Here is a 27,976-nt window from a genome sequence, read left to right as displayed (position 1 = left end):
CCACGGCAGAGCAGCTGAATGCCCTTGCACAAGAAGCCTTCCAGAAATGCTTCCAGACATGGATTCAACGTTGGGATAAGTGCATTGCTCGTCAAGGACACTACTTTAAAGAAGATTTAATCAAATTCCATGTAAGCTTATTACTTTGTTTCTAATAAAATTATTCATCGTACTTTTTTTCATCACACTTCGTATTGTTATTTCTTCTTTGAAGTTGAAATGATCAGGGACAAAGATTTCCTAGTAAAAAAGTGAAAGAAACAACTTCGTTTTTTACAGGAGCTTTTTATTCCGAGTCCTTGCATCTCTACTCCGTACTTTTGATAGAATTTCTATTCCCACGAGTACTGCATCTGTAAACAATCAATTACAGATTTGCCTATCATTACTATCTTTTATCAAAGCTAGCTGTACTACCATCTCCTTACTATGAATATAAACAGTTTGAGAAGAATACTATATGAACGTCCAATACACGAGGGAATCATGTCCACAAAGATGGGCATATTTTATCTTAAAGAGCTCTATTTGAAGCTTTTCCTTAGAGTTTAGAAGATTCATTTCCAGATATTGTAAATAAACACTTTTCAAATTATTTTCTGCTGATTGTGTGAATTTCATCAAATTGTATTTGTTTGTTTGTGTATTGAGTTCCTTTTCAACAGCGAGGCAATATGAAACGTGGGTCTATAGTCTAAGGAATAATCGGAATCACAGGATCACATGCACCAAAGACACGCGTGCTACTTACTAAACGGGGAGGGCATCATATTGTAATTTCTGCAGTTTGCTGTAACTAGTAATTAGTAGGCAACTAATAACCAATAACTAGTAAATAGTAGGCAACTAATAACTAATAACTAGTAAATAGTAAGTAACTAATAACCAGGACCGGATAAACCCATCTGGAGACCCGAGGCTATAAAAGATATGTGACCCCCTCTGACTTTGCCTAATACTTTTCCGTAAGTCTACAGTACGAAAGTGAAGGGAATATCTTTCATAGTTTTGGTCTTTTTTATTATTATTATTATTTTGTGATGATTATTGTATTTTTTTGATTCTTTTTAGATAGCCAGTTGAGATTTTGATCAGAGTAGAGGCCCCTATCCAGCTGGAGGCCCGGGTACTACAGCTCCTCTAAGGCCGTGCCTTCATTGCTTCCGAATGCGATTACGAATGCGAACTGCGAATTAATGTGCCTCTACTAGATCTAAAGTTTTGCGGTCAAATCAAGTTGCAATGTTTCTTTTAAAGCTTCAATGTGAAATATTTTTGCTTGAAATTCGTACTTTAGTCGTGAGAGCACAAGACGAATGTGGATAAATGACATATTTTTATCAAGAAATGAGGAGGGAGAACTTCTGAATACAAATATATTCAAATTCATATATGGAAACATATAATTTAAATCAAATTATGTAGATGTTACAAATTGCACCAATATTTAAATGTTCATAAATTGCCAAATACATACTATTCATTCCCAAGATTTGTAAGTATAAACGAATATATGATGTAATCAGAGCGGCTCGTGGGGGAAGTCACGTCGGTAAAAATATAATGTTTATTGCTTCGAACTAAAAGGAAGAAAACTTACCTAATATTGTCATTCGTATACAGTTAATACGGCAAACTATCTTCTTTTCCTTTGTTTGAAGCGATAAAACGTTATCAAAAACACAATTTCTTTAAGCATCAACATCTATTTCCATCTTTATTTTCATTTTAAATCTTTTTAATCTCCGCACTTCGCAACGTCGTCTGCTTTCACGCAAAATAAACTTTCTTCTCACACGTAGCGCTCAATTCCTCTGCAGACGACTCTCCATTCGCATAAATTCGGACGAACAATCCCAGCAGTTTGGTTTGGGATCGTTCTCATTCGCATCTTTTCTTCGGTTTTCGCAATTCGCAGGTCGGAACTAGTCGAGGCACTCCAATTTATTTACACGTGCTGAGAAATTCGCATTCACATTCGGAAGCAATGGAGGCGCGGTCTAAGCCTTCCTTTAATTCAGCCCTGCTAATAACTAGTAAATAGTGTAGCCGCCTTAAGGCGGATTTTCATGCCCGCGTTAGAACGGAAGCATCACATGTAGCGTATTCACCGTAAATTATTTTCGTTTTCATACATCCGTGCGTGTATTGCGCCAAATTACTACTCCCTAGCTAATGCGCATGCGTAAAATAGAAAGTTTGCGACTTCCGCCATGTTAGTCAGTGAATACAATAGTGTACGCGCGCTACTTCCGTCAGAATTGAACAAATTTCTACTCTGACGCGAGTGTAGCGCGCCATCTCCGATGCGTGATTTCATTGGCTGTTTAGCACAATCGCTCGCAACTCACGGAGGTAAAGGACACATGAAAATCCGCCTTTATGCAGAATCGTTTTGATAAATGATTAGCGTCATACTAAAGGCCTGACTACTGCAGGAAGCATATGTTAGTCGAACTTCTTAGTATGACACTAATCACGTGTCAGAGCGGCTCTGCATAAGGTCCTAGGTAACTAATAACTAGTAACTAGTAGGCAACTAGTAACATTTAAAGATGCGAGTGTAAAAGAGTGTATTATCATGCTACTCTGCAAAGTAATAAATCAGCGTGTTAGCTCACTTTAAATTCCGTTGACTTCCCAAATCCACCGAATGGTTCTGACTCATGTTGATCATATGATAAAATAGGAGGAGGATGGTTTATTAGTTGCTTGGCAACACTGAAACAGTAAATCAAGAGGATAGAGCACAGATGGACTTTGATGTGGTGTTATTTAAAAGCGGAGCAATGTTGTTGATAGAGAGATAACACTACTAACGAAATGACAGATATTAAAGTCTACGTAAAATGTCTCTAGAAAATAACATCGCTACGCGGGAGGTAATATTTACTTCTAGAATAATTCTTTTATTAATGACTGAATACTGAATATGTTCCAAAGTTTTATAATCAAATTTATTTGTGCATTTGCCTATTCTTCCCATTTTCTCACAATATATTTAATCTCGGTTAAGAGGCCGCCTGTCGATAATTTTTGGACTTCCCTTTAATACCTGTAAGTAAATAGCTGCTGAATTTAAAACATACTTAACAGTACTAAAGGGGAAGGAAAATCGCACAATTCATGAACGGTATTAAAAATGTAAACAGCTATGAGGCAAACAGCTTAGAACTTGAAGTAACGAAGTCTATAGTTCCGTTACTCTATAGTGTATGGACTCTTCAGTTTACTAATACTGATCAAGTGCTAGCTGACAGCTTACATTGAGATGCAAGTTGATGTACACAATTATGTTGCTTGCCAATAAATTAGACTTGGAGTGAGTAATGGCATACTTCTTAGAACTTAATTAATGGTGCAGACAGAGAATATGCGCCTGAGTAAATGTCATTGCATATACCCTGTACTTTTCATGAAATAGTTGATTGGTACTTATCTGAGGTGAGAAGTCGCATTCTTCGCTCCAGATAAGATTATCGTAACTTCTGGCTGTAAAACAACATTTTATGCGACTATTCGTGCGAGAAAGATGCATCCATCATGTAGTTCGGATTCCACGTTAATCAATAGGTCCACGTCTCATATAGCCTCGATGCTGAACGGGACGTAAAACTCAAAAATCAATCAATCAATCAAAGATGCATCAACCAAATACTAGGTGTCCAGAGCAGGATAAGGTTGTCGGATACTTGCGGGGATGTGTCGAAGGCAGCAGGCACGAAACAAGGTGGGCATGTGCATAGAGGAAGAAAAGTTCACCAACGTTTGCTAAGTTATTGGTAATAGTTTTGGAAGTGGGGGACCAATACAAAGTTAACCTGACCTAATGTAATGTAATATAACTTAATCTTAAACAACAAAAAATAGAGAAAATTACCAAGCAAGTAAGAAATATTAACTCGAAATAATCTGTCCTCCCAAATCCAAAAATATGCCGGTTATTGTTACAACATAATCTTAAGATACGGCATTGTGCCTCTTAAACTTGAACATGCACAATGTTTTTCTTACGGAGGATTACGTTAAATATACCGTTTATTTAATGTTATTATTTCTATACTATTACTTACCATGGGCGGCGGTAATTTTGTCACCGGTAATTTCGTCACCAAAATATTAGCATGTAGGTAATTTCGTCACGGAAATTTTTACCCAGTAATTTCGTCAGTAGAACAACATAATGTCAGCTTCAGCAAATGTTAAAAGCACAGGCAAAATGGGTCTATAACGGGTTTGTATATCATTATTTACAAATATTAGGATTTGCCAATATCAGAATTTTACGAAAATTGTCTTCGTTCTTGTATTGTTCTGTGAGTCTAAGCTCTTGGACCTTCCTCCATGTTGACTACGTCAGGTGAAAAGAGGCCATTGAAAGAATATTATATTTCAACTCTGAGTAAACATTGGTAAATAGTTATTGGAAATCTGTTAAGAAAAATTTATGTAAAGGAAGAAAAAAAAACAAATATGTCTGGAAGTTTCCTTTAAATAGCGTGGACAGGTATTCGACCAATCAGAGACAAAGATTTGTTTACGCTTCCCAGTTTTAGCCAATTACACATCTTTTAGGTGTGTTTGCTCTGCTTGCTATTTAAGCGCAGAAATGCTCACAGTGTAGAGTGAAGTTCTATACAGAGTGTAGTTCATTGTGATCGTTTTATTAGATTGAAGTTATTGCGAGGCATGGAGATTATATCTACTACATGTGGAGGAGAAAAATTGTGTTTGATGGCCATATGTACATAGGTTCAAGAATTTGGACCATAGGTTCAAATGGCCATAGGTTCAAGAATGACAATAGGCTTTGATGGCCATAGGTTCAAGAATTTGGACTCACAGAACGATACAAGAACGATGAAAATTTTCGTCTGTTTTGCGGAAATATGAACTTATTAGCATTTCTCCCTATAGCGGATGTGCATCGAGGAATACAAATACTAAGGGAGGAGGCTTCGGAGGAAGAGCTGGAACTTCTAGACTATTTTGATAGTACTTACGTGTCCGGCACATATCGCCGTGTTAAAACTCGATCTGGAAATATTCGTTTACGCAATGTGCCCCTCCTTATCCTCCAGACACCTGGAATGTTCACCAAGCCACCCTGAACAACAATCCTAGGACAAATAATATTTGTGAATCGTGGAATCAGAAGTTTCATCAACTGGTAGGAATATCCCACCCAGCTATTTGGAGGTTTATTCATGGAATTCAACAAGATGAAGCAACAGTTTCAACTATGCTTCCTCAAGATGCTGTGGACCAACCACCAAAAAAGAAAACTAAAAGAGCGTTTCAGACTTTGCAGAAACGACTCCAGTCTTTGTGTTTAGCGTACAATGCTGGAACAAAAAGTTTGACGGATTTTTTGCTTGGTGTTTCATTTAATGTGATGCACAGTAGAAAATGAACATGTAAAACGCTTATGGTATTATAATGACTTACATTTTCTTTACTAATTTCAGTTTGGTTTCAGTGCCGCGAGGAAATTGAAACAAAATTATTAACATCTATCAGATTGGAAGTCATAAGGAAAAAATGCATATTCGTATTTCACATTACTATGAATCTACAATTTTAAGTTTCATACCGTGTTACTTTTCTGTACATTTTTTAATGTTGAAAAAAGTATTTGCGATCATTGTTATGGACATTATTGCATCTTTATTGTTGCAGACTAGTTCGTAACTTGAAATTTTAGCCTCTTCACGGATATGGCATCAAATGATGCTACATATTTCTCGGGAAAATAATAAGATTTTTTTTTTTACGAAGTAGAGTGCGAACCAAGGGCGCCCATGTAGTGCTTTCCAAGGGGGACAAGTATAAGCGACGTTTCAAAAATAGTTTCAAATTTTGCTGTAACTAATGTAAAAATTCTATTGGATTTTCGATATTCTGAAGTACAATTTCCTCTAGGGGGGCGAGCTCCCCACCTTGCCCCCCTGATGGGCGCCCTTGGTGCGAACTGAAGGTAAGTAAAAACAAGTGATTCAGAATTTTATCTTTACTTACCTTCAGTTCACACTCTTCTTCGTGAAAAAAAAAAAAAAAAAAAAAAATCGGATTATTTTCCCGATAAATATGTGGCATCATTTGATGCCATATCCGTGAAGAGGTTAAAATATCATTCAGTCCTTTCGACAAAGCAAGCATGCATACAAATTACCTACATGTGTGTTTTAAAAGTACAAGAGATTTATTTGTTCGTTCGTTATTTAGTGCTTCCTTCTTAGTGAAAGGTTGGATACAGTTTCCGAAAAAGAAAGTGTATTTTTAAAAGCCTGAGTCCTATATTTCATTGGAATTGTTTTCTATTTTTGAATTAGAATGAAAAATAAGTATAATGATTTACGATGGGGGAAAACCAGTGATCGAGCTTTCTTCTCTGTGGGAAGGAGATCAGTAATCACAGAAAAAATACTTCGGTATTTTATATTTACAAATAATATCTATGAGTGTGCCGCGAGAATTCAAGTTACACCCATAGTGTGCCGCAAGTTGAAAAAGGTTGGGAAACGCTGCTCTACACTAAAAGTGCAAAATGTGTTTTATAAAATGATTCTATCTTCATGTGAACCACTTAGCCTGATGAACAAGGCCACACAATAAGGATTGAAGCTGTACACTAAAACTCACATTTCCGAGTACAAATCGAGAAAGTAAGTGTTTCACTTTTTCTGTAAGAATTTAGATTGGGGTATAAATGTTTTAAATAATTGGCAGAAACTCAGAGAAAGAAAGGACGAAGTTCAAGAACATTTTTTGTAGCAAAAGTTTGTTTGTTGATACAAGAATTGCTTAAATTGTGAATATTATATAACCGTCCAAGAGATCTTTTAGGCGTAGAAACTTGAAATTTTGAGCTGGAATGTTCTCCGTGTAACACAGACATGCAGCAAAATAGTTTTACGATATGTGACACAAGGGGAGAACAGGATCTGAAAAATAATTTTTTGCTGTTTATTATATCCCAGAAACCTCTGGAAATAGAAACTTCAAATTTCATACAAATGTTCGCACTAAATGCAGAATTTTATTAAATGCAGTCCAATAGGGGAAGGGCTATTGAATGTAGCTTTCGTCGTCCATCAGGGCTTCGAAGCTTTTAGAATTATAAAGGTAAACAAGAAAGTTCTGTCGCTTTTTGTGGAGGTCTGTGTTCAATTGGTCCTCACATCGTGAGTTGAACGCGAATGGAGGTAGGGCGAAGATCAGTTGTTGTTGTGGGTTTCTACAACGTACTAACTGGTTGTGGCAGTTCAGTTACACCGTAAATTTACGTTAGGACAGAGTGAACATGGGACCTCCGCAGAATATCATAAGGGCGTATATGCTGTAGAGTTGAAACTGGGGTCAAACACTGCTGCAGCGGGGCGAAAGATGCGCTAGGCCTTTGGTGAGGGTGTCGTGACTACGCGAACAGTGCAGCGGTGGTTTAACAAGTTTAAGGATGGTGACGAAACACTCTAAGGTGCACCACGTGCAGGAAGACAAATACATGCACAAAATGAAGATCTTCAGGCAGCAATTGAGGCGAACAGTGGCCAGACATATGAGGAATTGGAACTACAATTCAGTGTGAATGGAGAAACCATTCGGCAGCACCTCCATCAACTTTTGGAGCACTACAATTTCGGTCGATGGGTCCCACATGACTTAGGACCAGAAGGCAACGTGAGCTGACACCTGTGTTTCTTTGCTGTCTCGTCTGAGGAAGGAGCCTTTTCTGGACAGAGTGTTGACATGTGACGAGAAGTGGGTCCTGTACGAAGCTCCAAGGCTTCGTCATCATTGCTTAGCATCCCATGAACCGGTTGCAAAACAGCCGAAACCAGCACTGCATCAGGAGGTCCTCCTGTGTTTTTGAGGGACTGCAGGGTTGGCAAAAAGCAGGATTTTTTGGTTTAAACAAGTTTTTTGTTTGTTTAAATAATTTGCTCTTTGTATTTATATCACATATGGACAGAAAAAAGCTTGTTTCGCCTTGGTGTTATTATGCAACAACCAGGTTATGCTGGAAGGGGTCACATAAGCTTAAAGCGGAATCCAAATGGCTTTTCGGCTTACATCCGAGAGAAATTGTCCTCCATTTGAACTCGAAACCGGGGTAATATAATTATCAAGAGTCATTTCAGAAGAACAAAAAATAAACAGTTGAAGTGAAACCATTATACATATGGACAATTTCAAAATACTGCAGAGTACAGAAGAACTAATTTAGTCCAAGTTGAAGAAATACGACGACTTAATTTGCATATCAGTACGAATTATTTGAGTCCACTTTGGCTGTATATAAATAGATACTACCAATTTATACATAAATAGATACCAAAGATACTTCTGATTTCAATAAATGCCTCTCGTGAGGTTTGTATGACCCTTGCCCCCAAAAAGTACGGCATTTTGATGTATTTTATCAATAGTAAACATTATTAAAACGAAACAATATTTAGAATTTTCTTCGATTGCAATTGCATAACAATAATAACAAAAATTGCTTTTGTAGTTTAATATCTTTGAGTAATGAATGGGGAATTGAGGTCTGAATATAATACTATAATGTACGGGAGTGAAACGTGATAACCCACAAATGTGTGTTCATAAAGATTTTACGAACATTTTTCGTTTTTTGGTTTAAACCAGTTGTTTTTTTCGGACCAGCCAGCCCTGGTGGACTGCCCGCGGCATCGTGCATCGGGAATTGCTACCAGCTGATCAGATCATCAATGCAACTGTGTACTTCCGACAGTTGAGCCGTTTTCAAGAAAAACTCAAAACTCTGGAGCCAGCACTTCTGAATCGCAAAGGGGTTCTCCTGTCACAGGACAACGCTAAACTCCACGTGGCTAGGATGACCCGGGACACCATTGTACGCCATGGATGGGAAACACTGTTGCATCTACCGTGCTACCCGGACATTGCACCGTTCGATTATCACCTGTTCGTTGCATTCCTTGGATAATCACCTTAGAGAACACCAGCTCAAGAAAGGGTACTTGGAAAATATTTTCGTCGTTTATTGTATCTTCAAAGCTGTTGAGATGTAGAAACGCTAGATATGTATTGTTTGTCAAGTACAGCTCACATTGAGCACAAGTAATGCGATGTACACCAAATGTAAAACAAAACTTTTTGAGTTTCTATTTTTATTCATTTCATTTTCGCGCGTCTGAATAGTGTTGAGCAAGATTTGTGTACGTTTGTTATCGGGAACATCATTTGTAATGATGTTCGGTGTTGAATATACATAGCCTGGAAGTCTAATGAGGGTTCGCACTGTGAAACGATACTCACTTACTGTTAATTCATTTACTTTCAACATGCCGGAGAGAATGTGTGTTCTCACAGAAAATGTAAGGACTGAATATCCTCTTATTATATCATTAGTTGTAATGGAAATGTGTCTCGTATATTTAAATCGAAAGCTTTTTAATATACAACCCTTACGGGTATCGTTAGGTACGAAGGCCATTGTTTATATTTTGAGCCTAACAATGAAAAAAACAGTAATTTGTCATTGAAAATTGATTTATTGTTTTTCGAAATATTCTCCTTTATGACCAATACACTTTTGCATTCGTTCGAACCATTTGTCAAAGCATTTTTTCCAATCTTCTTGAGACACCTCCATAATATGGTTTTTGAACGCATCAACGGCTTCTTCCGCCGACGAAAATTGTTGTTCACGCAATTTATTCTTGACATTCGGGAACAAGAAGTTATTAGGTGCCAAATCAGAACAGTACGGCGGATGGACCCATCAATTCGATTTTTTAAGTGTTCAAATAGTCGGTTGTTAAAGATGTGTGAGAGCTCGCATTGTCTTGATGAAAAATGATCCGATGGCGCTTGTTTGTTTTCTGTATTTGACCGAAGATCTCCGGCAAACGAATTGTGTACTATTCAGAGTTGACCGTTCTACGTTCTTCTAAAGGCACAGTTGCCACATGACCAGTTTTCCCGAAAAAAAACAGGCGACCATTTGTTTCGATGTGCTTCGAGCGCGAACAACTTTTGTTGGATTTGGTTCATCTTGAAACAACCATACAGTCGACTGCTGTTTATGTTCCGGCTCATATGCATATATCCATGATTCGTCATTTGTTACAATCTTATATACATCTTTTGAAGCATCGCTATTGTATTTATTGAGCATTTGTGTGCACCAATCGACGCTAGCTTCGTTTTGAGTTTTTGTCAGATTATGTGGGATCCAACGAGAACAAACCATTCTCACAGCTAAATGATCATGTAATATTTTATATATGCTGGTGCAACTAATGCCTAGGGTTGCCTCAATCTCACAGTATGTCACATGACGATCTTGCAGTATTAGGTTTTGCACAGCATCAATGTTTTCTTGAATTACAACTGATTCTGGATGACCTTCGCGAATTTCGTCAGTGAGCGAATGGCGGCCACGAGTAAATTCGTTATACAAGCGTTTCACAGTGGCAAAGGATGGAGCTTCATCGCCAAATATGGAAGTAAGTTGATCCATGCACTCTTGTCTTGATAATCCACGTCGAAAATCGTAATACATCATCGCACGAAAATTTTCACGAGTTAATTCCATTTTTCTGTTGTCACGCAATCTTTAAGTCAACGTTATAACCGTCACTAGCTTATAGAAATATTTTTGTGGACGCTCTGTATATTTCGTAAAGACAGTGATTATTTTTTCGATTTATACTTTATTCTGCGACGCAAATAAGTTCTTTCTTGGGTGGGAATTGCTTCTTTCCCACGCAATTGAACAAAAAAGTCTTTCATCGTTTTTTCATATATATATTTAAAACATTGCTTTGTGGTGAGAACATTCTAGTAAGCGACGAAGCTTCGCAGTGTTTCTCCCTGAGTTATTAATATGCAAAAACATACTTGCTATGGTAATTTGGAACCGAATTAAGTGTATCTTCCAATCATTTATGGAAATACTGCGATTTGGAGCGCATCAAGTGCAGAAACGACTGAATGGCACCAGCCACATTGCTTTAGCAGCTCGTTATCTAAATGTTCCCACAGTCAAGTTATCGCAATGTCTTGTGCATCGTGGCCAGTGGACTAATATTAACGTCAACTCTTTTTATGTTCTATTTGCATGTACATACAGGTGATTTAACCTGAGTGCTTTTAAGAATGAACTGTCAACATTGATTAATGGACCAATGCAGCTCGTATCTCGAACCTCTTGGTTCGGAGAGTGTTACTCCACGTTTCGAAGCAGCAACCACGCACGTTGTATCGAGCATCAAGTATAATATTGTGCTAAGGGGCACAAGCTATTAGCCGGTGAAGGACGTTTTCTTACGGCTAGCCCCAATCAATAAGTCCCAGGTTCATATACCTTGTGCGTAAAATTATAGACACGCCCTCCAACATTAGCGTTCCACTTTGGAGACTGTAATTTTGTTGAAGACTCGTGTCGACTCTTCAGGACTGTTTGGAGCAGCAACCATATTACTATGCGGGATTATCTCAGCAACTTTTCCCCCAGTGCTAATCCCCTAAGTGCATCAATGGTGTGAGAAAAGCATTTATAGTGAAATCTCAATTATAATCTTCCGTATATATATATATATATATATATATATATATATATATATATATATATATCAAAGTGATAAAGGGCTACAGTATAGTGAAGAAGTAAAGTGTGATTGTAATAATGGGAATAATTATACGTATTCAGTGTGTTAAGTGTTGTGATCGTTTCTCTTGTTTATTTTTCTTTTTAATAGTATTCTAATAAATAAGTAGTGTCGTTTAACCAAGTGTGTTTTCGTTGTGTGTGTGAATGAGGTTTGTGTGCGTTATGATATGGATGACCGTCTGATCGTCCGTGAGGTTTTCGAGACGAGACATCCGAACCTCTCGGTGCCTAATACTCATCTTATCATTGAGACCGATGAGCAATTTGGGAACAATTCTGTAATCCCTTTTTGGAGATATCCTTCAACGTCTTACTCAGGTAAGCCCAGGTCTACGGAAAATACTCATTGGTAGGGCAACGGAGGAAAAAACCACGAACAGCGACCAGAGGCGATTACAAATAAATGACAGCCCGAACGGAGACAAGAATCGATTACGACGTAAACAACACAAATAAAGCTACAGACAAAACATTTGAAGTACGTTATGGTCAACAATGTCAAATGAATCTATGCAAACAAAAAACAGCGTCTATCTACAATCAGTGTTGTCAAGGCTCAAAATTAAAATAGTGGCCCTCGTATTTTTACGTTAATAACACATACTTCATCCTCTTATCTTTCATAGAACTTTTATGGTAAGACTAATAGTGTGGTATATAAGCAATGCTAAATTTTCTTCAATTTCAGGAGGGGATGATGCTCGAAGCTGCCTATGTCTATCTTTTCATGAGAGAAGAGTACCGAATTTCGAGGAACGTTCGAGCACAATGGCTCCTAGCTCATTTGAATACAAGTATCCGTGTTCCACAGAGGCAGAATGAGGTATGTATTAGTTTGTTCTACAAATAACACTTATGAGTGATAATTCCATTAACATGTTTACATCCTCGAATTATATTCAGTCACATTTGATAAGTAAATAAAAGCAACACTGGTGCATGCGGAGGTAATTTGATGTTAGTCAAACTGGCCCATGTTCATGATAAACCGCAAGAGATAAAGTTAGAGTAAGGTCAAATAGTAAGGAAGAGAAGATTGAAATATAAACTATAACGACTTTTCGATTGTCTTTTTATGATGTCCTAATTTAGGATGAAATGTTAGTAAGGATCCTCGTAGTATTGCGCTATAACATTCAATTTCATAAGCAAAATTCCTGGACATTTTAAATACTTAATTCTAAAGGTGCCCTGGTCTTCCTTAAGTATTAAAATTATTAAAATCATGGATAAAGTATTAAACTTGCTCCTAGTAAAAAATAATATTTTGAAATTAAAAATAAATCAAATTATCGAAGTATATTTTCAATCAGACAAGAGTCTACGTACAGACTGAAGATCGGCCGTGGAGAATCAATCATGTCTCTCCCCAGTATATGCAAATTGCTTATAAGTCATTTTAAGGTACATATCAGAAGTTTATACGCATTTCATTTGCATGGTATTGTAGATACATGAATGATACAAGGAAAACACATAATTGCAGTTTTTAGAGTACACGTTGAATTCAATACATTCCAGAATTAAGATTAGGAAAAAATAAAAGCCTAGTTCCCTAGATTTGTTGATTTACAGTGAATGAGTTTATACACACACAGGGTGAAGCACGTATCTTGATACGCCGTGTGACTTTTAAACTTAAAAAAAAAGTTGAAACTTTGTAACATGCAAATACCGGCAGTGGGACATACTTTGATGTACTTTTCGATACTAATACTATGATCATAGTATTGGAAACTCTAAAGTTTTTTTTTTTTTTTTTTTTTTCCAAATGACACTACGTTATATTATAGCATATTTGAAATTTACATGTCAAACAACTTACAATATCACATTTGTTACTCAGTGTTGTAAAATAAGAACGCTACAATATCACAAACATCCAAGCTTTGATTAGAGGGCCGCGGTGGCTCAGTGGTAGAGCGTTCGCCTCTGGTACATGTGGTCCCTGGTTCAATCCCAGCTCGCACCAAGTGAACTTTGTAGTGGAAAAACACCGTGTGCATGGGTTTTCTCGGGGTTCTCCCGTTTCCTCCCACCTTCTTCATTCCACCATTTCATTCATTTCTCATCATCATCGTCTCCTTTTAGCGTAGCCGGCATAAACGTTGGACGTAAAACTTAAAGATTTCATTCATTTACAAGCTTTGGTTATCTTTATATCAGTAATAACGCAACTGGAACAGACAGGTCAGTGCACATTTAAAGTACTTTAGTGTATGATTCCATGATCATGGTATGATGGATTTTGAATCGGTAGGAATGAAGTTATATTAAATTGAAAATTGGACTTTTCAAAAGCATTTATTAAAAAAAAAAAAGAAAAAAAAAACTGCGTACTTATGTACCTCATTCAGTCACAGAGGTAGTTTTCAATAGATATAAAGATCATTATGCCGTTTAGAGGAACTTCATATCTCAAACCATTCTGGAGATATAGTAAACACAGGTAAAGTTTGTGACACTGCTCAAAATTATGTAATTCTGAGTACTTGTTGTAACTAACCCTGCCAAAAAGTGTTGTTCGGATGTTATAGAAGCAAAGGAAAACAACAGCCGTTTTAAAAAAGTTGTAATAAATGCACCAAATTATGCAATATAGCAATTTTTTTTACCATATTTTTCATATCTTCATAGCGGTTTGAGATATCAAACTGCTGTAAACGGTATTATAATCTTTGTGCCTATATAAAACCGTCTACGTAATTGGATGTGATACTTATCTAAGCACTTTTTCGAAATAAAGTCTTTGAAGAAAGTTTGTTCGATGAATGTTATGGAAATTAATAAAGTTCCATATATATATATATATATATATATATATATATATATATATATATATATATATATATATATACAGTGAAACCTCTACTAACGGACACCTCTGTAAAGCGGACACCTCTCGTAACGGACATATTTCGTAATCCCCAAACACTGTAATAGGAAAAAACATATTGGCAAACCTCTCTAAAGCGGACACTCTCTAGTACGGACACGGACAGTCTTTTCTGTCTTTTATAGGTATTATTTACCTCCGTATTACGGACACTTTTTCTAGAAACAAGTTGAAAAGTTCAGTAAAAATACATTTTAGTAATTCATACATGTGTCACCAAGGGAGCATTATGACAGCATTTTGCCTTCTCAACTGTCTGCTTGCAATCCAGACGAAGCGCCTCTGTTTAACAACACTCTCATGTTTTTTGCTTGCATCCAACTCCCACCCAAGCTGTTTTAGACACAAAAGTGATTGATAATTGTCCGCCGTTTGGAATGACATGTTATTCTACTGTCCCAGTGGAATCTCTAACAAAGCAAAAGACAAGTTTGGTATTTTTTGCCCGCGGGAACGCATATTGTCCCAAAAAAGACACTACTGGACTGTAATTAACCACAAATTAAAGCGACATACTGAAAACGCAGTAAGGTGATAAGTGTAAAGTGCAGATAACTATAACATCTTATTTCCATGTTATCCCTCGAACATAGAGTATTGGATGGTGGAGGATAATGCGGGTACAGTAACATTTTGGCAACATTCGTAAATATATGATTCATCCAAAAAATATTTGTTTCGAATTGCATATTACCTTATTTACTCATTTACGTAAGAAAATATTGAAACCTCCCTAAGGCGGACACCTCTCTATAGCGGACAATTTTTTATTCCCCACGGCTGTCCGCTTTAAAGAGGTTTCACTGTATATATATATAAAGAAGGTAAGCTTTTTGAAAAACGCTACTACTATCAGTTAATACTACTACTAACATTATTATTACTTTTATTGTTGTTAGTAACTAGCCTGCGTTCAGCAGGGAGCTTCTCCCCAGACCTATGAAAAAAAAAAAAAAGAGTTAGAGCATTGCTATTCAACCTTTTTTTCTCGTGTACCCGTAGATACAGTTCGTCATCCAGTTGTGTACCACTGAAGCTGTTTAAAAGAAATTAGGTCGAAATGAACTTATTAAACTTAATACACACATGTTCTGTTGATTAAAAAGGGGGGACAAATAGATACCCAAGAAAAGGATAATCAGTGTGCCAATCAAAAGACTATTTACAGGAAGATAAAGTGCACATCCGAAAAAATTAACATAAGAAATTTCTAAACATATGGGAAACATCCAGTTCTACTGAGAGGGATTTTCCTCTAATCCTCCTGATAATTTGCACACTAAGGACAATGTTAAAAATTCAAAAACTAAAATTTACTTTACAACTTACCATGTGTATTTTCTTGAACTACAATCATTCAGTAAATATTGAAAATATGCTTATTTTAGAATTAGATACCCCCAGAAACATCTTCGCGTACTCTCGGTTGCATAGCACTGAGTTAGAGGATCAGAATGTTTCATGACTCAATTGGCTCAATGAGGAGTAGATTGTGACCGAATAAATAAACAAATAAATAAAAACGTATTCAGATCTAGTTACAGGGATACCTGGAATACTCTTCATTCAAGTCATTTCGATTAGAGGGTTAGTTTTACGCGCAGAAGTGATTGAAAATAGCGGCAATCAGTGTTCGAGAAACAAGTACATCTCGAACTCGAAAATACGAATTTTGGAAAAAAAAAAAAAATCAATGATGACCAAAAATGCTCCTCAGGGTCTTTCTAAAAGAATAAAAGGAGAATACATTCACTCGCTTTAGTATTTGTTATTTGAATTTTGTTAATTTTTTTGTCATTAAAACCGAGCACGAGGAAGCGATTCAAAAATGCACAAAGTTTACTTCTCATGAAGTGGGTTAGAATTTCCGTGATCAGTCAGTAAGTAAGTAGCTTCGTTAGAGCTTTATATTATATTAAATAATAATAATAATAATAATAATAATAATAATAATAAATACAACTGCCAGCATTTCTATTGATGGTATACATTGTCTCATATCTGTATTTTGACACTGAAAATGATGGTGATGAAGCTTTCATGCACTACGTTTCCTGTTCCTACGTCGTAAATACAATAAGCCAAGGAGGTACGTTTTGTCGATATTTAGACTCATGTTCTCTCTTCCACGTCCTGAAGTACCTTTCAGCTCCTGCATTGCCAGAGTCGTGTGCTAACACACTAAACATTATTGGAAACATAAAAATAAAGTTTGTTTTTCGCTGTAGTGTACAATATATATATATATATATATATATATATATATATATATATATATATATATATGTATGTATGTATGTATATAGTACTTAATTTTATTTCTGTTACGGTATGCACGGTGTCATTTTCGTTCCTAAGTTTAGTTAAAATTGTAAGGATAATTCAACTCCACTTCTCTGTACTTTGTTAATCATTTATATTTTGTCACTAATTCCATACTAAAACGATTTGACTTTACTGCACTACGTAATTATATTTACATTTTACAGTAATATGAAATGACATATACCATTTTTATCTTCCGGGAATTTTTCTTTTAATTGAATTGTATACTGAGGTAATTAATTTGTGCGTGCTTAATGTTTGTGGTAATTTTTATTGCCGTACTGTATTTTAGAATGACAGTTCTCACCAGCACAAGGTAGATAACACCTCTGATTGTCGTCTCTAATTACAGCACTTACAATACTTACGATTTGATTCAATTATTTTTATTTATTTATTTTCCTTTTTATAGGACGAAGTTGTTGGAGAATTAGAAGTAATATCTGTTGTTCCTCAAGATCCACCAGAACATTGGAAACCCACAACTAGTCATTTGTACAAATATCATGTTACATGTAACACGACAGTGATATTTCTTGCTCAGAAGTATAGACTGGTCTATTGTTTAGACATCAGCCCGTCTTTGTCTGCAGTAGTAAGTAATTTAGTAAACAAATTAAAAGGATAACTTCAAATTGAATTGTGCATGACAGTGAGGAATTACACATTGTGGTGATAATATAATTTAAGTACAGTATGCAGCATTATGGTACGCATAGAGGCATCAAATGTGGAACTTTCTCATGCAAGGACTGTAATAGTAACCTTGAAGTTAGATAATCCAGAATTGTTAATACGTTTTCTTCTTGTTTTTAGTATTAACATGGAGTAATTTTAAATGCATTAAAAATTTTAAAATAATTGAGCTTTATCGGTTACCATGATCATCTGTTACACTGCATTTTTTCGCGATATAACTATAATGCTTCTGTTATGCTTTGATGTAAAAATTAAAAGTGTATGAATGGCACCAACAATTTTATTGATGTTCTTAATGTACGTATATAATACTGTTGACTAACCATATTACATTTTTTTCTCATCTGGAAATCCAGAGTTGTACGAGGTATTTCCGATTTATACTAATCGGAATACAACTCTAAACATAAGTAGTTATTGATACTGATTTCATAACGTTGGAATTTGAAATTAGAAAACAAACTATTTATATTATATACAATAGGTTAGAACATCTCTTCTGTAGATGTAGTTACTTTTCTTTCTTTTCAGAAACTGTGTATTCTTATCTGTACATGGAATTTTAACAATACATCTTTTCATGTTTCATTATAAGTTGAAATATTAAAATACAATATATACGATTATGAGTGTAAGTCACTTAAAGAACAAGTTAGTGGGTTTTAAAAAAAAATAGTGTGCCTGGGTAGTTTTAGTAAACAGATACAATGTACGTATTTTTTGCCATTTCTGTTTAAATTTTTTATATATAAAAAGCACAATTCATTAAGTTGTTAATAGCAACTTTTAATGTTTCAGGACACTCAACATGGATCTGTGATGATAGACGAGGTATTTCAAGCACTGAAGAAAAGTCTTCATGGGTTAGCCAAATCGGTAAGTGTATATTTTAAACGTGTTTGGAAGTTATACATTAATGAAAGAAGGAAAGAATCGGATATTATTATTATTATTATTATTATTATTATTATTATTATTATTTTGCACACTAAATTCTCTGTAGGTACAAATTCAATGATACGCAAAGAGTAATAAAGTGGGCGACTGGCCTGGGACTCAAACCCGGGTTCTTCGGCGTGCCGTGTTGATGCGTTAACCATTACACTGGGGGCGCGGTGACTCAGTGGTAGAGCGTTCACCTACGGTGCTTGGGGTCCCTGGATCGATCCCAGCTCGCGCCGTGTGACTTTGTGGTGGACAAACACCGTGCTCGTGGGTTTTCTCGTGGTTCTCCCTTTTCCTCCCACTTTCTTCATTCCACCATTTTATTCATTACTCATCATCACCGTCTCCTTTAGCCTAACCGGCATAACTGTGGGACGTAAAACTGAAATATTTCATTTCATTTCAACCATTACACTACCAAGTCCGCTTCCCAGAACAACCATACACTCGCTAACTTTCGAAGTCGGTGTCCTTAATTTAGATCACGTGGTGTGTACCAAACCTAGCTGTTGTGCTTGGATAATCCGTTGTTCATATTCAGAATATCTTTGATGGTTGTGTTATTATTATATATTAATGAAAGGAGGAAACAACCAGACTTTTTACACACTAAATCCTCTGTTGGTGCGAATTGTCCAAGAACAGCAGCTAAGTTGTGGTATATGCCATATGATCAAAGTAAAGAGCTCCGACTTCAAGACTGAGAGAGTGTATGGCTATTCTGGGAAGCAGAATGGTTAGCGTAGTGATTAACTCATCGGCACAGCACGTTCAAGTTTCCGGGTTCGAGTTCCCGTCCAGTCATCTACTTTATCTCTCTTTGTATATCATATTTGGAACTTCCTTAAAATGGTAGGAAAGGTCATGTTCCATGTAATTCAGGTAGTTTAAAGGGACGAAATTGTGAAACGCTTTTATGGAACCAAGCAGAAAATTCCATTCACTTTTTAAAATGTTTCGTCCTTCTTGAAGTTTTTTGACAATTTGCAGTTTGTGTCAAAATATTATTCGGCTGAAAATTGTTACAAACTGGGATTATTCTTAAAATCGGAATGAAATATAAAAATATTTCTGATCGATTGGAATTTTAATTTTTCTTTCCAGCATGATGCTGTACAAAATATGTACAATTTAGTGTGAGTTTCAATCCTTTATTACTATCTGGCAGGTAATTCGGTGTACATGCTTAGTAACACTAATTTTGCCCTAAGTGAAGTTCAAAACTATTTTTAAATAAAATAATATTAATGCTACAAGAGTAAACACGATTTTCAATCCAGTTGTTTCTTCAAAAGAACTAGCATTGTTACGTGTTTTCTAAAAGAATAATGACGAACGAAACCTTTTCTCACGGAAAAGAAAAGTGAAGGAAGATTTGAAAAATACTTACCTCGCGTGCTTCTGTTTGTCAATATCTATTCAGAATTGTCGAAACTGTTTGTTTCATCATCACGGAAAAAGAGTTGAACTTGTAACAAAATCAAAAAGCTAACAAGGGATTGATCCAAGAATATCGGCATGCTTTGTCTGAAGTCATAAATTTCAAGGAATTATTAAAGGGAGACGCTGTCGTAATCAGTGGCGGCTTTAGCGGTTAAACCGTGTAGGCACGTTTCTACGCCAAAATTTTGAAAAATATAAATACTAAAAGGTACAATAAAGAGTAAACATTAGTCTTAATGTATTAGGAAGAGTTTAGTGCAAAGTTTCCCGTGAGAAATCTGCAGAATTTGTTGGTGAAAGTGTCGCTCTAGGCATCGAGCCGTTTTATTTATTCATTTATTTTTAAATTCTAACATTTATTATTGTATTATTATTGAAGGTAATTATTTATGTTTCGATAAATGTAAATAAGTACTCATTTGAGTAAATATATTTTCCACTATTTATATTAATGATATTATATTTATATAATATATATGATATTTATTTAACAAATAGCATCAATCATTACTGTAAAAGTAATTTCCTATTGTCATTAATCAATCAAATGTGTATATGTATCCATAAGTGAGGGAGCGGGCCTACCCAAAATTAAAATCCTAAGGCCACCCTTGGTCATAATTTTTTTACATTTGTTTTTTAAAGTATGTGTTGCAATTTTCTGAAATCAGAATTCATTCTTCTTTAGATTTTAAATCGTTATTATCATTAATACCTTAGAAAATTTTGGCAGCTGTAAAGGACAATAGTGTAGTGAAATTATATATATATATATTCTTTTAGACCTTGCGCTATCTGAAGCCAAAAGTATGTATTGTTTTTTTCAGCCATGTACTAGCTACTTGGAATTTATTGATGGTTCTAGGGAGCGTCTCTCTCTCTCTCTCTCTCTCTCTCTCTCTCTCGATATATATATATATATATATATATATATATATATATATATATATATATATATATATATATATATATATATATATATATATATATATATATATATATATATATATATATATCCTTCCTTCTATATATATGCTCATTATCCTTCTGGGTTTAAGCCTATTTGAATCTGAAATCTGAATTTGTCTGTCTTTTCCGGTCTCGACTCTGTAATATCGTACATAGATGGATGGACATACACGACGACTACATAAGCGTTTCGTTCTTTTATAAAAACTGTCAACATCAAAAATACAAACCAGTACATGAAGAAAGGAACATAAGGATCGTAGGGATTTGTTTAGGTACAAACAGCACACAGAAAAAGTATAACTGGATACAGCCTTCCAGCAAACTTGTCCTGCATCTACCATCCGATCGCAAGTAATAGATATCTGAAGGATGTGTCGTTAATATACTGATATTATTGAATTTTACTTCCTTGATTTTCTTTAACTCGATGAACTTTACAAAGTTAATTCGTAAAAGGAGTTCCCTAATCATTTTTATTGAGCACGTACTAATTTACGGAAGTGCAGGAAATGCAACAGTTAGAAACATCCAACGTATATTTGCATAATTACGGATTATCGATATTCTTTCCTGTAGTTCCTGTGTGAATTTCTTGTTAGTATCCCCCCTTCGCCCGCATGGTTCAAATCTTTTAGTTTTCCTTTATACAGAGGGCTGTTCAATATATATCAAACCAAATTAGGAACGACACTGCCATCTGGAAAATGAAATTAGAACGACGGTCTGCCGTCGTATGCTGTCTGAAATTGTAGGTGGGTGAATGTTATCAATTAGCGCCTAAAATTAAACCGCTACTGGGAAAGGTATGTCATGGCCGTTTTTCATGCTCATTTTTCCTATATACGCATAGTAAAACAGTGTCGGGAGAATGGGTTCACACTCAGGGTGACTACTGCGAAAGCTGTTGATTCCCGTTATACAAACCAGGAGCTTGTGGCGAAACAATCATCTACGAAAACACCAGGAAGAGAGCTCCAAGAAAAGTGACACCCACAGTGCTGCATGGGATCTTCTGGCTGGTGTGCCGTAAAAACTCATTGATCCAACTTTCGATTCAATTTGGAACCTTCAACTGTGAACACAACCATTTATAAGTGGCTCTGGCTGAGGTGCGTCAATAAGGCCCGCATATACCACATACTCCTGCACCATATTGTGGAATGAAGAATGAGCTGCAGGAAACTATAAAAAGCACCCGGCGAGGTCCAAATAGTATACGGACATCACAATAGATAAAGCATACATCCATCTCACAGCTGGTGGTCACATTTGGGCGCTGACATACCATGACAAAAACGGTTGATAAAATAGTGTAACTGAACAAGATGCTTCCAGGAATATTTTATTACACTCTTCTTTCGGATTGACATTTTATAATTACACTGCGGGCGCCAATCAACCAGACGAGGATCCGTATGGACAAGGCGTCAAACCATGCCACCAGAAAATCTACGTTTTTATTAGGAAATGGAATAAGAAACAGGAATTTTCTGTCATTCCGTTTCAAGACATTGCTGTGAAGAACCCTGATGGCATTCTACGACTTTGGCGTACTCACAAAGTCTCCAATTTAGGCGTTCGCCCACCCTCGTTTGTCTCTAGAAAGCTGAAAGGGAGAAGTGGAGAGACTTACCTTTTCTATGCTTCGCTAGAGTTTGTCCAGTGTTAACTTCAATGTTGAGTGATAGTCCACTGTACTAAGTGTTCAAGAGAACACCATCGGGAGGTTCTCGTAAGGTGAGTACTCTCCAAATCGGTCCGATATATACCAATCATCTTTCTACGTGTCTAAATATAATTGTTTATCTGTGTAAATTGTATTTGAATGCTTATATAGTTGAATAATGAATAATATTACTAATAACTATCTAGATTCTAATGTTTTTTATTTATTCAATTGCTTTTAGTTTCAGGTGCCTGGATCCCATTTTACTTTCCAGCCAGATATCTATATTACTGTGATTGCGCATACACCTTTCTTTACATCACCCGCTCAGCAGGTTAGTTATATTAATATGAATATACTTCTCCATTATTACGCATTCGCTTTTGTAGTGCAAAAGAAAAAAAAATTGTCAATGCTACTTCAGATTATTCGTAGAATTTTGTAATGCGCTTTGATATTTATATGACAACATAATTCATTATCTAGACAATAGATGACTAGAAAATTTATATAAAAGATTTTTCAGATATGTTATCCTATTTATAAAGCAAAATCATCTCAGTCTGTGAGTAACGCTAATATGTAAGCTGAATATAACATTTAAGAGTTACGGATTACATAAACCAAAAATTGTGTAAGCCTGTTGTAATTTAGATAGTGGTCCTGTTATAGATAACAAATAAATAAATTAACATGTAAGCGAAAATATTTAGATATTCTTAATACTTAATCAGGGTTCACACTGATTTTGAAAAGCAATGAGGATCAAGGCAAGTTAAGGAAACTGAAATGAGTTAACGAAATCCACTATATTTCACAGAATAGGTTCACATTTCAGGAGGTTCAACGTCCTTAAAAAACTGTTTTTAGTGAATATACAAGTTTTTCAGAAAGTAATGATTGTGCTTCTCCTGGTGTTGAAATTTTAAATCCTGTGTCATCAATTAGTAAGCCAACTTTTGTACCTGCTCCTCAGTCACTAGCATCATTTTGCAGACGTTACAAGAGCAGAAATACTGTGGCATTGAAGATACTAAACAGCAAGATGTCATTGCACTTATGCTTAGACTAGCAGCGTTCACCCCGCTTCGCTGCGGTCACCCCGGAACGCAATAAACTTTGTTACTTAGATAATTTTTACTTTTTCGCTTTCAAATTGCAGTAAATGTTAAAATTATAGCGCCTGTCATTTATGTTAACCCGCCGAGTCACATGGTCATGCGGGTTGCATATAAATACGTTTATTTTTACCTATGATGAACTAATAACAAAGGATTTGTACGTATGGACACTTGAATGGTCAATTATCTCAAGACACTGGTAATTAAAAATTAAAGTGATATGATAAAAACCATCTAGGGTCCAAATCATAATAACCCCCCAAAAATGAAAGAAATTGGTTCAGCCGTATTAGCGTGATGAGTTCACAAAGGATTTGTGCGTTCTCTTTTATATATATAGATACCTGTGACACATTCAAACTGATGTTTCCAGATAATGCAACAGCCTCAAACTTTTAACATAGGGCAGCAAAATATAAATATGCAATTAACCATGATCTGGCTTCATATTTCACTAATGGTCTCAAAGATCGATTAAGTCATTGTGATGATTTTCTAATTTGTTTCGATGAATTACTTAATAAAATATGTTAGAGGGGCTAGATGTGCAAAATGTAAAATGTTTAATGTTGACGGGAGTAGAGTGCGTTCTCTCAGTATTTCAACATTGTCTTTGGGTAGATCCACAACACAAGATTTACTGAATAATTTCGTTGCAGGAATCAAACCAATGCAAGGAAAGAACATTCAAGTCTCAGTGGAGAGGCTAATGTAAATTTGAACCTCTTATGCAACCCTTATTTGAATCTCTTATTCGTTGCTCTCGTAACAAAATAAATTTTCTGTCCAGATCTCCGTTTCTAGACATATTACTATGGCCTGGTCGCCTATGAGTGTTTCACTTTTACTCTTTCATATAATAGTGCAGATTGTTCCCTTTCCTCTTTCAGGAACGTTTTTTCGAAAACGCTGCAATACATGTTCTCTTGGCATTAATTAAGAACTTATATAATGAATTTTACGCTTCCAACTTAAGCGGAACATTGCATTCAGTATTTTCTGGACAAATAGTGATAGATCTTAATACTATAGGAATTGTCTCCTTTTTTATTTAAGACTTTGTATGCCGATTTTTATGTCTTCAATTTAAGGGAATTCTCATATTGGATACATTCTCAATAAGGAAAGAGACAGTTGGATATTATAGAAATGACTCATTTTCCCCTTAGGCTAAAGGAGAGGATTCAATGAAAGTCACTCCGGTGCTTGGGGTCCCTGGTTCGATCCCAGCTCGTGCCGTGTGGACTTTGTGGTGGACAAACACCGTGCTCGTGGGTTTTCTCGGGGTTCTCCCGTTTCCTCCCACTATCTACATTCCATCATTTCACTCACCTCTCATCATCACCGTCTCTTTTAGCCTAACTGGCATAACCGTGGGACGTAAAACTTAGATTTCATTTTTCATTTCATTTCCAATGAAAGACAATGAGTATGAAAGAATTGATGGAATGAGAAAGTGGAAGGAAACTTGAGAAAACTCGCTGACACGATGTTATTCATCACAAACTCGCATGGGTGAGGATCGAACCAGGGACTACTTGCAACTGAGGTGAGTACTCTGTTACTCCCCAAAAGATCTTCTGGTTTATGTTATGTATTCAATTGGTGGTTGAGGCATTAATATTAGACAAGCCGTTAGTATATATTTTGATACTGTGACTAATAATATTATCTTCTTTTTAACAGGTATTAGTTCAGGGATGGCAAGTGATTCCAGATTTGATAGATGAGTTTTTGTCTAAAATACAAGTACAACTACAGTTATTAGAAAATTGTGTTGCGGAAGTTTCAGGCATTGCACAGCAACAGTTGGATGCAATAAGGGTAAGATAGCCGTAATATTGCGTAAGGGAAATATTGCGTTGGGCTGTAGTCTATTAGGGAACAGAGCATTAGTTCAATGGACATTTCTGGAAGTATGACTATATTTTATTATTTGTATGAAGATTTCTCCTAGGAGAAATTGTAAATACTCCAAGTTTGTTATGCTTTGTGTTGAAGAATCTGTAAACTCCAATGCTAAAGGCACTTGAGTGTTAATTAAACTAGTGGAACTCTGCATTGTGGAAGCGTGTGTTTCTCCCTTTTCCTTCCTACAAATACCGAACTACATGTCTGTAAATTCCAACAAAATACCTACCGTGTACTACAAAAATCCATTTAATAATATATATTTTAAATGTGGGGCATATGAATCTGCAGGCATATCTCTAAGCAATTATTTGCGCATGCACTAAGAGAAAAACTATCTAGTACTCATGAACACGTGTATTAAAAGCAAGAATATTAATATAAAAGAATTTTATAAATTGCACCCATATCGATTCAGGGTTCCAACAATAGGTTCCGTCTTCTCAATTAACTGTATACTCAGGGAGGTTTTAATGCATCCACCGTCTATCCCGGACTTGGCACCATCAAACTATAATTTGTTTCAGTCTCTACAGAACTTTCTGTATAGTTTTAAATTTGTTTTGTAATAGGCCTGGGTAAACCACACGTCGCAACTGTTTCAGCAGAGACTACAGAAGCTCTGTAGCAACAGGATTATGATGTTGAAAAAAAATAGGTCATAAACTGAATGAACAAAATGGTACATGTGTGTTATTTTCAAATCACAATAAGTGTATTCTCAATTTTGACCCCAAATGATCAATACTTTTTAGACAATCTGATATATATGTATAGATTCAACAGCCGGAGTGTAAGTTTTTCTCCTTTCTCCCCTTGAATGCACTTCGTTGTGGCTATGTGCTTAGCGTTCGCATCTTCAGCGTGGGAGGCCTGAATTTAATTCCTGTTGGGAGCTTATGGTTTCGAATTCGACGTAGGGCCGTAGGTCCACATGAGAGATTAATGAATTGGACTATTGGACTAAGTATTCATGAATCGTGGAACAAGATATTGGAGTGGATATAAAGATACAACATGCAGTATAGTGTAGGATGTGGGGATGGGATGACGCGGATGCGTGCCTGACTGAAGGGTGGTCAAGATTTTGAAGGATGAAAGTTTGAACCTGATTATGGATTGAGATCGGTACGTAATTGAAAATTTGTAACTCTAAAAATAAACGATATATCCTTATTGGTTGTTAGAAGTGACTGTTCTCTAAAATATGTAAGGTGCAGCCTGAGATTGTACTTTCATAATGTATCTGATGAAGTCCGAATCTGTAACATAGATTAGTAATAATATAACGTTATTACTAAAGTGTGTGCTTACTGTTTAAGATTTTAGTTTTAAGTTATGCATAGTTCAAAGCTGGAAAGAGCAGCATTCCGAAAGATTTTCTCTCTGAAAGGTTAATATGATTTCATTAATTCACACCTGGAGAAAGCAAATTCCACTCAGTTCATTTAAGGAATGAGAGTTACGTTTTTTCTCAGATACGTAGATATACATGAGTGACTTTTGACCGACAATTCGAAAAAAGTATATAATCTAATAGTGAACTTTTGAAATACATTGGGAAGCTTCATATTTTTTATTTCTATGCGTGAGTGGAGAACCTTCGGGAATCATATTTGGTATCAGTAGAAAGGAAAATAGGTAGTACATCTTCCCACTTAAAATAGTAAATTTGCTTCTTCTGTGATATCCATTATAAAATAGTTAAATTTATCTATTTTTATTTTTTTTTTTTAATTCTCCAGCGTAAGAACATTACATCCCTTGTTCACTTCTTATCTTTCGATTTATAGACAAATTAAAGAGTTTTTAGCGTCATGTAATTTGATTCGTGAACTTGAAATAACTTTCGTATTATAGCTGCGTAAAACAAAATTCTACGTTTTCCCCAAAGTTGAAAGAAGATAACTGTTTTAGATTTTCTTTACTTCACTGGTGATTTCTAATTTCGAAATAATATACAACATTTTGGTAAAAGAAGACACTTATTTTACATTTGTTATAATTTATTCTTCCAACTTCAACGCAAGGTGTAATGTTATCAAGTCGTCAGTTCTTTGTTTTATTAATTGAACACCATAATTTTCAAGAAAATTTAAAAATGGAAAAACAAGTATCCAAATGATCTCCGCACGTTGTATGCCTATGCTATTAAATGAGATCTGACTCCATATTGCTAATAGCCTAGAGTAACGTGACAGCGTGGAGCATACGAATTTTTAGCAGCTGAGGGATAGATATCTCTTTAAATTTGGTACCACAGTGAGCTCATTAAACACCTTATTGAGCCGATACTAAATCCAAATTTAAAGTAAGTCAGGTAAATAAGAGCAGATATT

At 35.7% G+C, this 27,976-nt stretch overlaps 1 protein-coding gene across 2 annotated transcripts in view; it reads left to right on the top strand.

The window, feature by feature from the left end:
• The first annotated feature begins 2,730 nt into the window (after positions 1–2,730).
• The window catches only part of LOC145688108 (KICSTOR complex protein SZT2-like), a 373,764-nt gene continuing 348,518 nt past the window's right edge, over positions 2,731–27,976 (top strand). The window contains exons 1-6 of one of the 2 annotated variants that reach the window (XM_081761856.1): positions 2,731–2,882; positions 12,348–12,482; positions 17,293–17,475; positions 18,378–18,455; positions 22,847–22,939; positions 25,413–25,550. In XM_081761856.1, coding sequence (XP_081617982.1) covers positions 2,850–2,882; positions 12,348–12,482; positions 17,293–17,475; positions 18,378–18,455; positions 22,847–22,939; positions 25,413–25,550 — 660 coding nt within the window. In that variant the 5' untranslated portion in view covers positions 2,731–2,849. Of the gene's footprint in view, positions 2,883–6,525; positions 6,666–12,347; positions 12,483–17,292; positions 17,476–18,377; positions 18,456–22,846; positions 22,940–25,412; positions 25,551–27,976 lie in introns of those variants that run through there. The other variant, XM_081761857.1, reaches the window with a different exon arrangement.

The sequence above is a fragment of the Thermobia domestica genome, chromosome 6 (genome assembly GCF_964235325.1).
Source record: "Thermobia domestica chromosome 6, izTheDome1.hap1.1, whole genome shotgun sequence".
NCBI classification, from domain to species: Eukaryota; Metazoa; Arthropoda; class Insecta; order Zygentoma; family Lepismatidae; genus Thermobia; species Thermobia domestica.
This window is presented reverse-complemented; position numbering and strand designations above follow the sequence as displayed.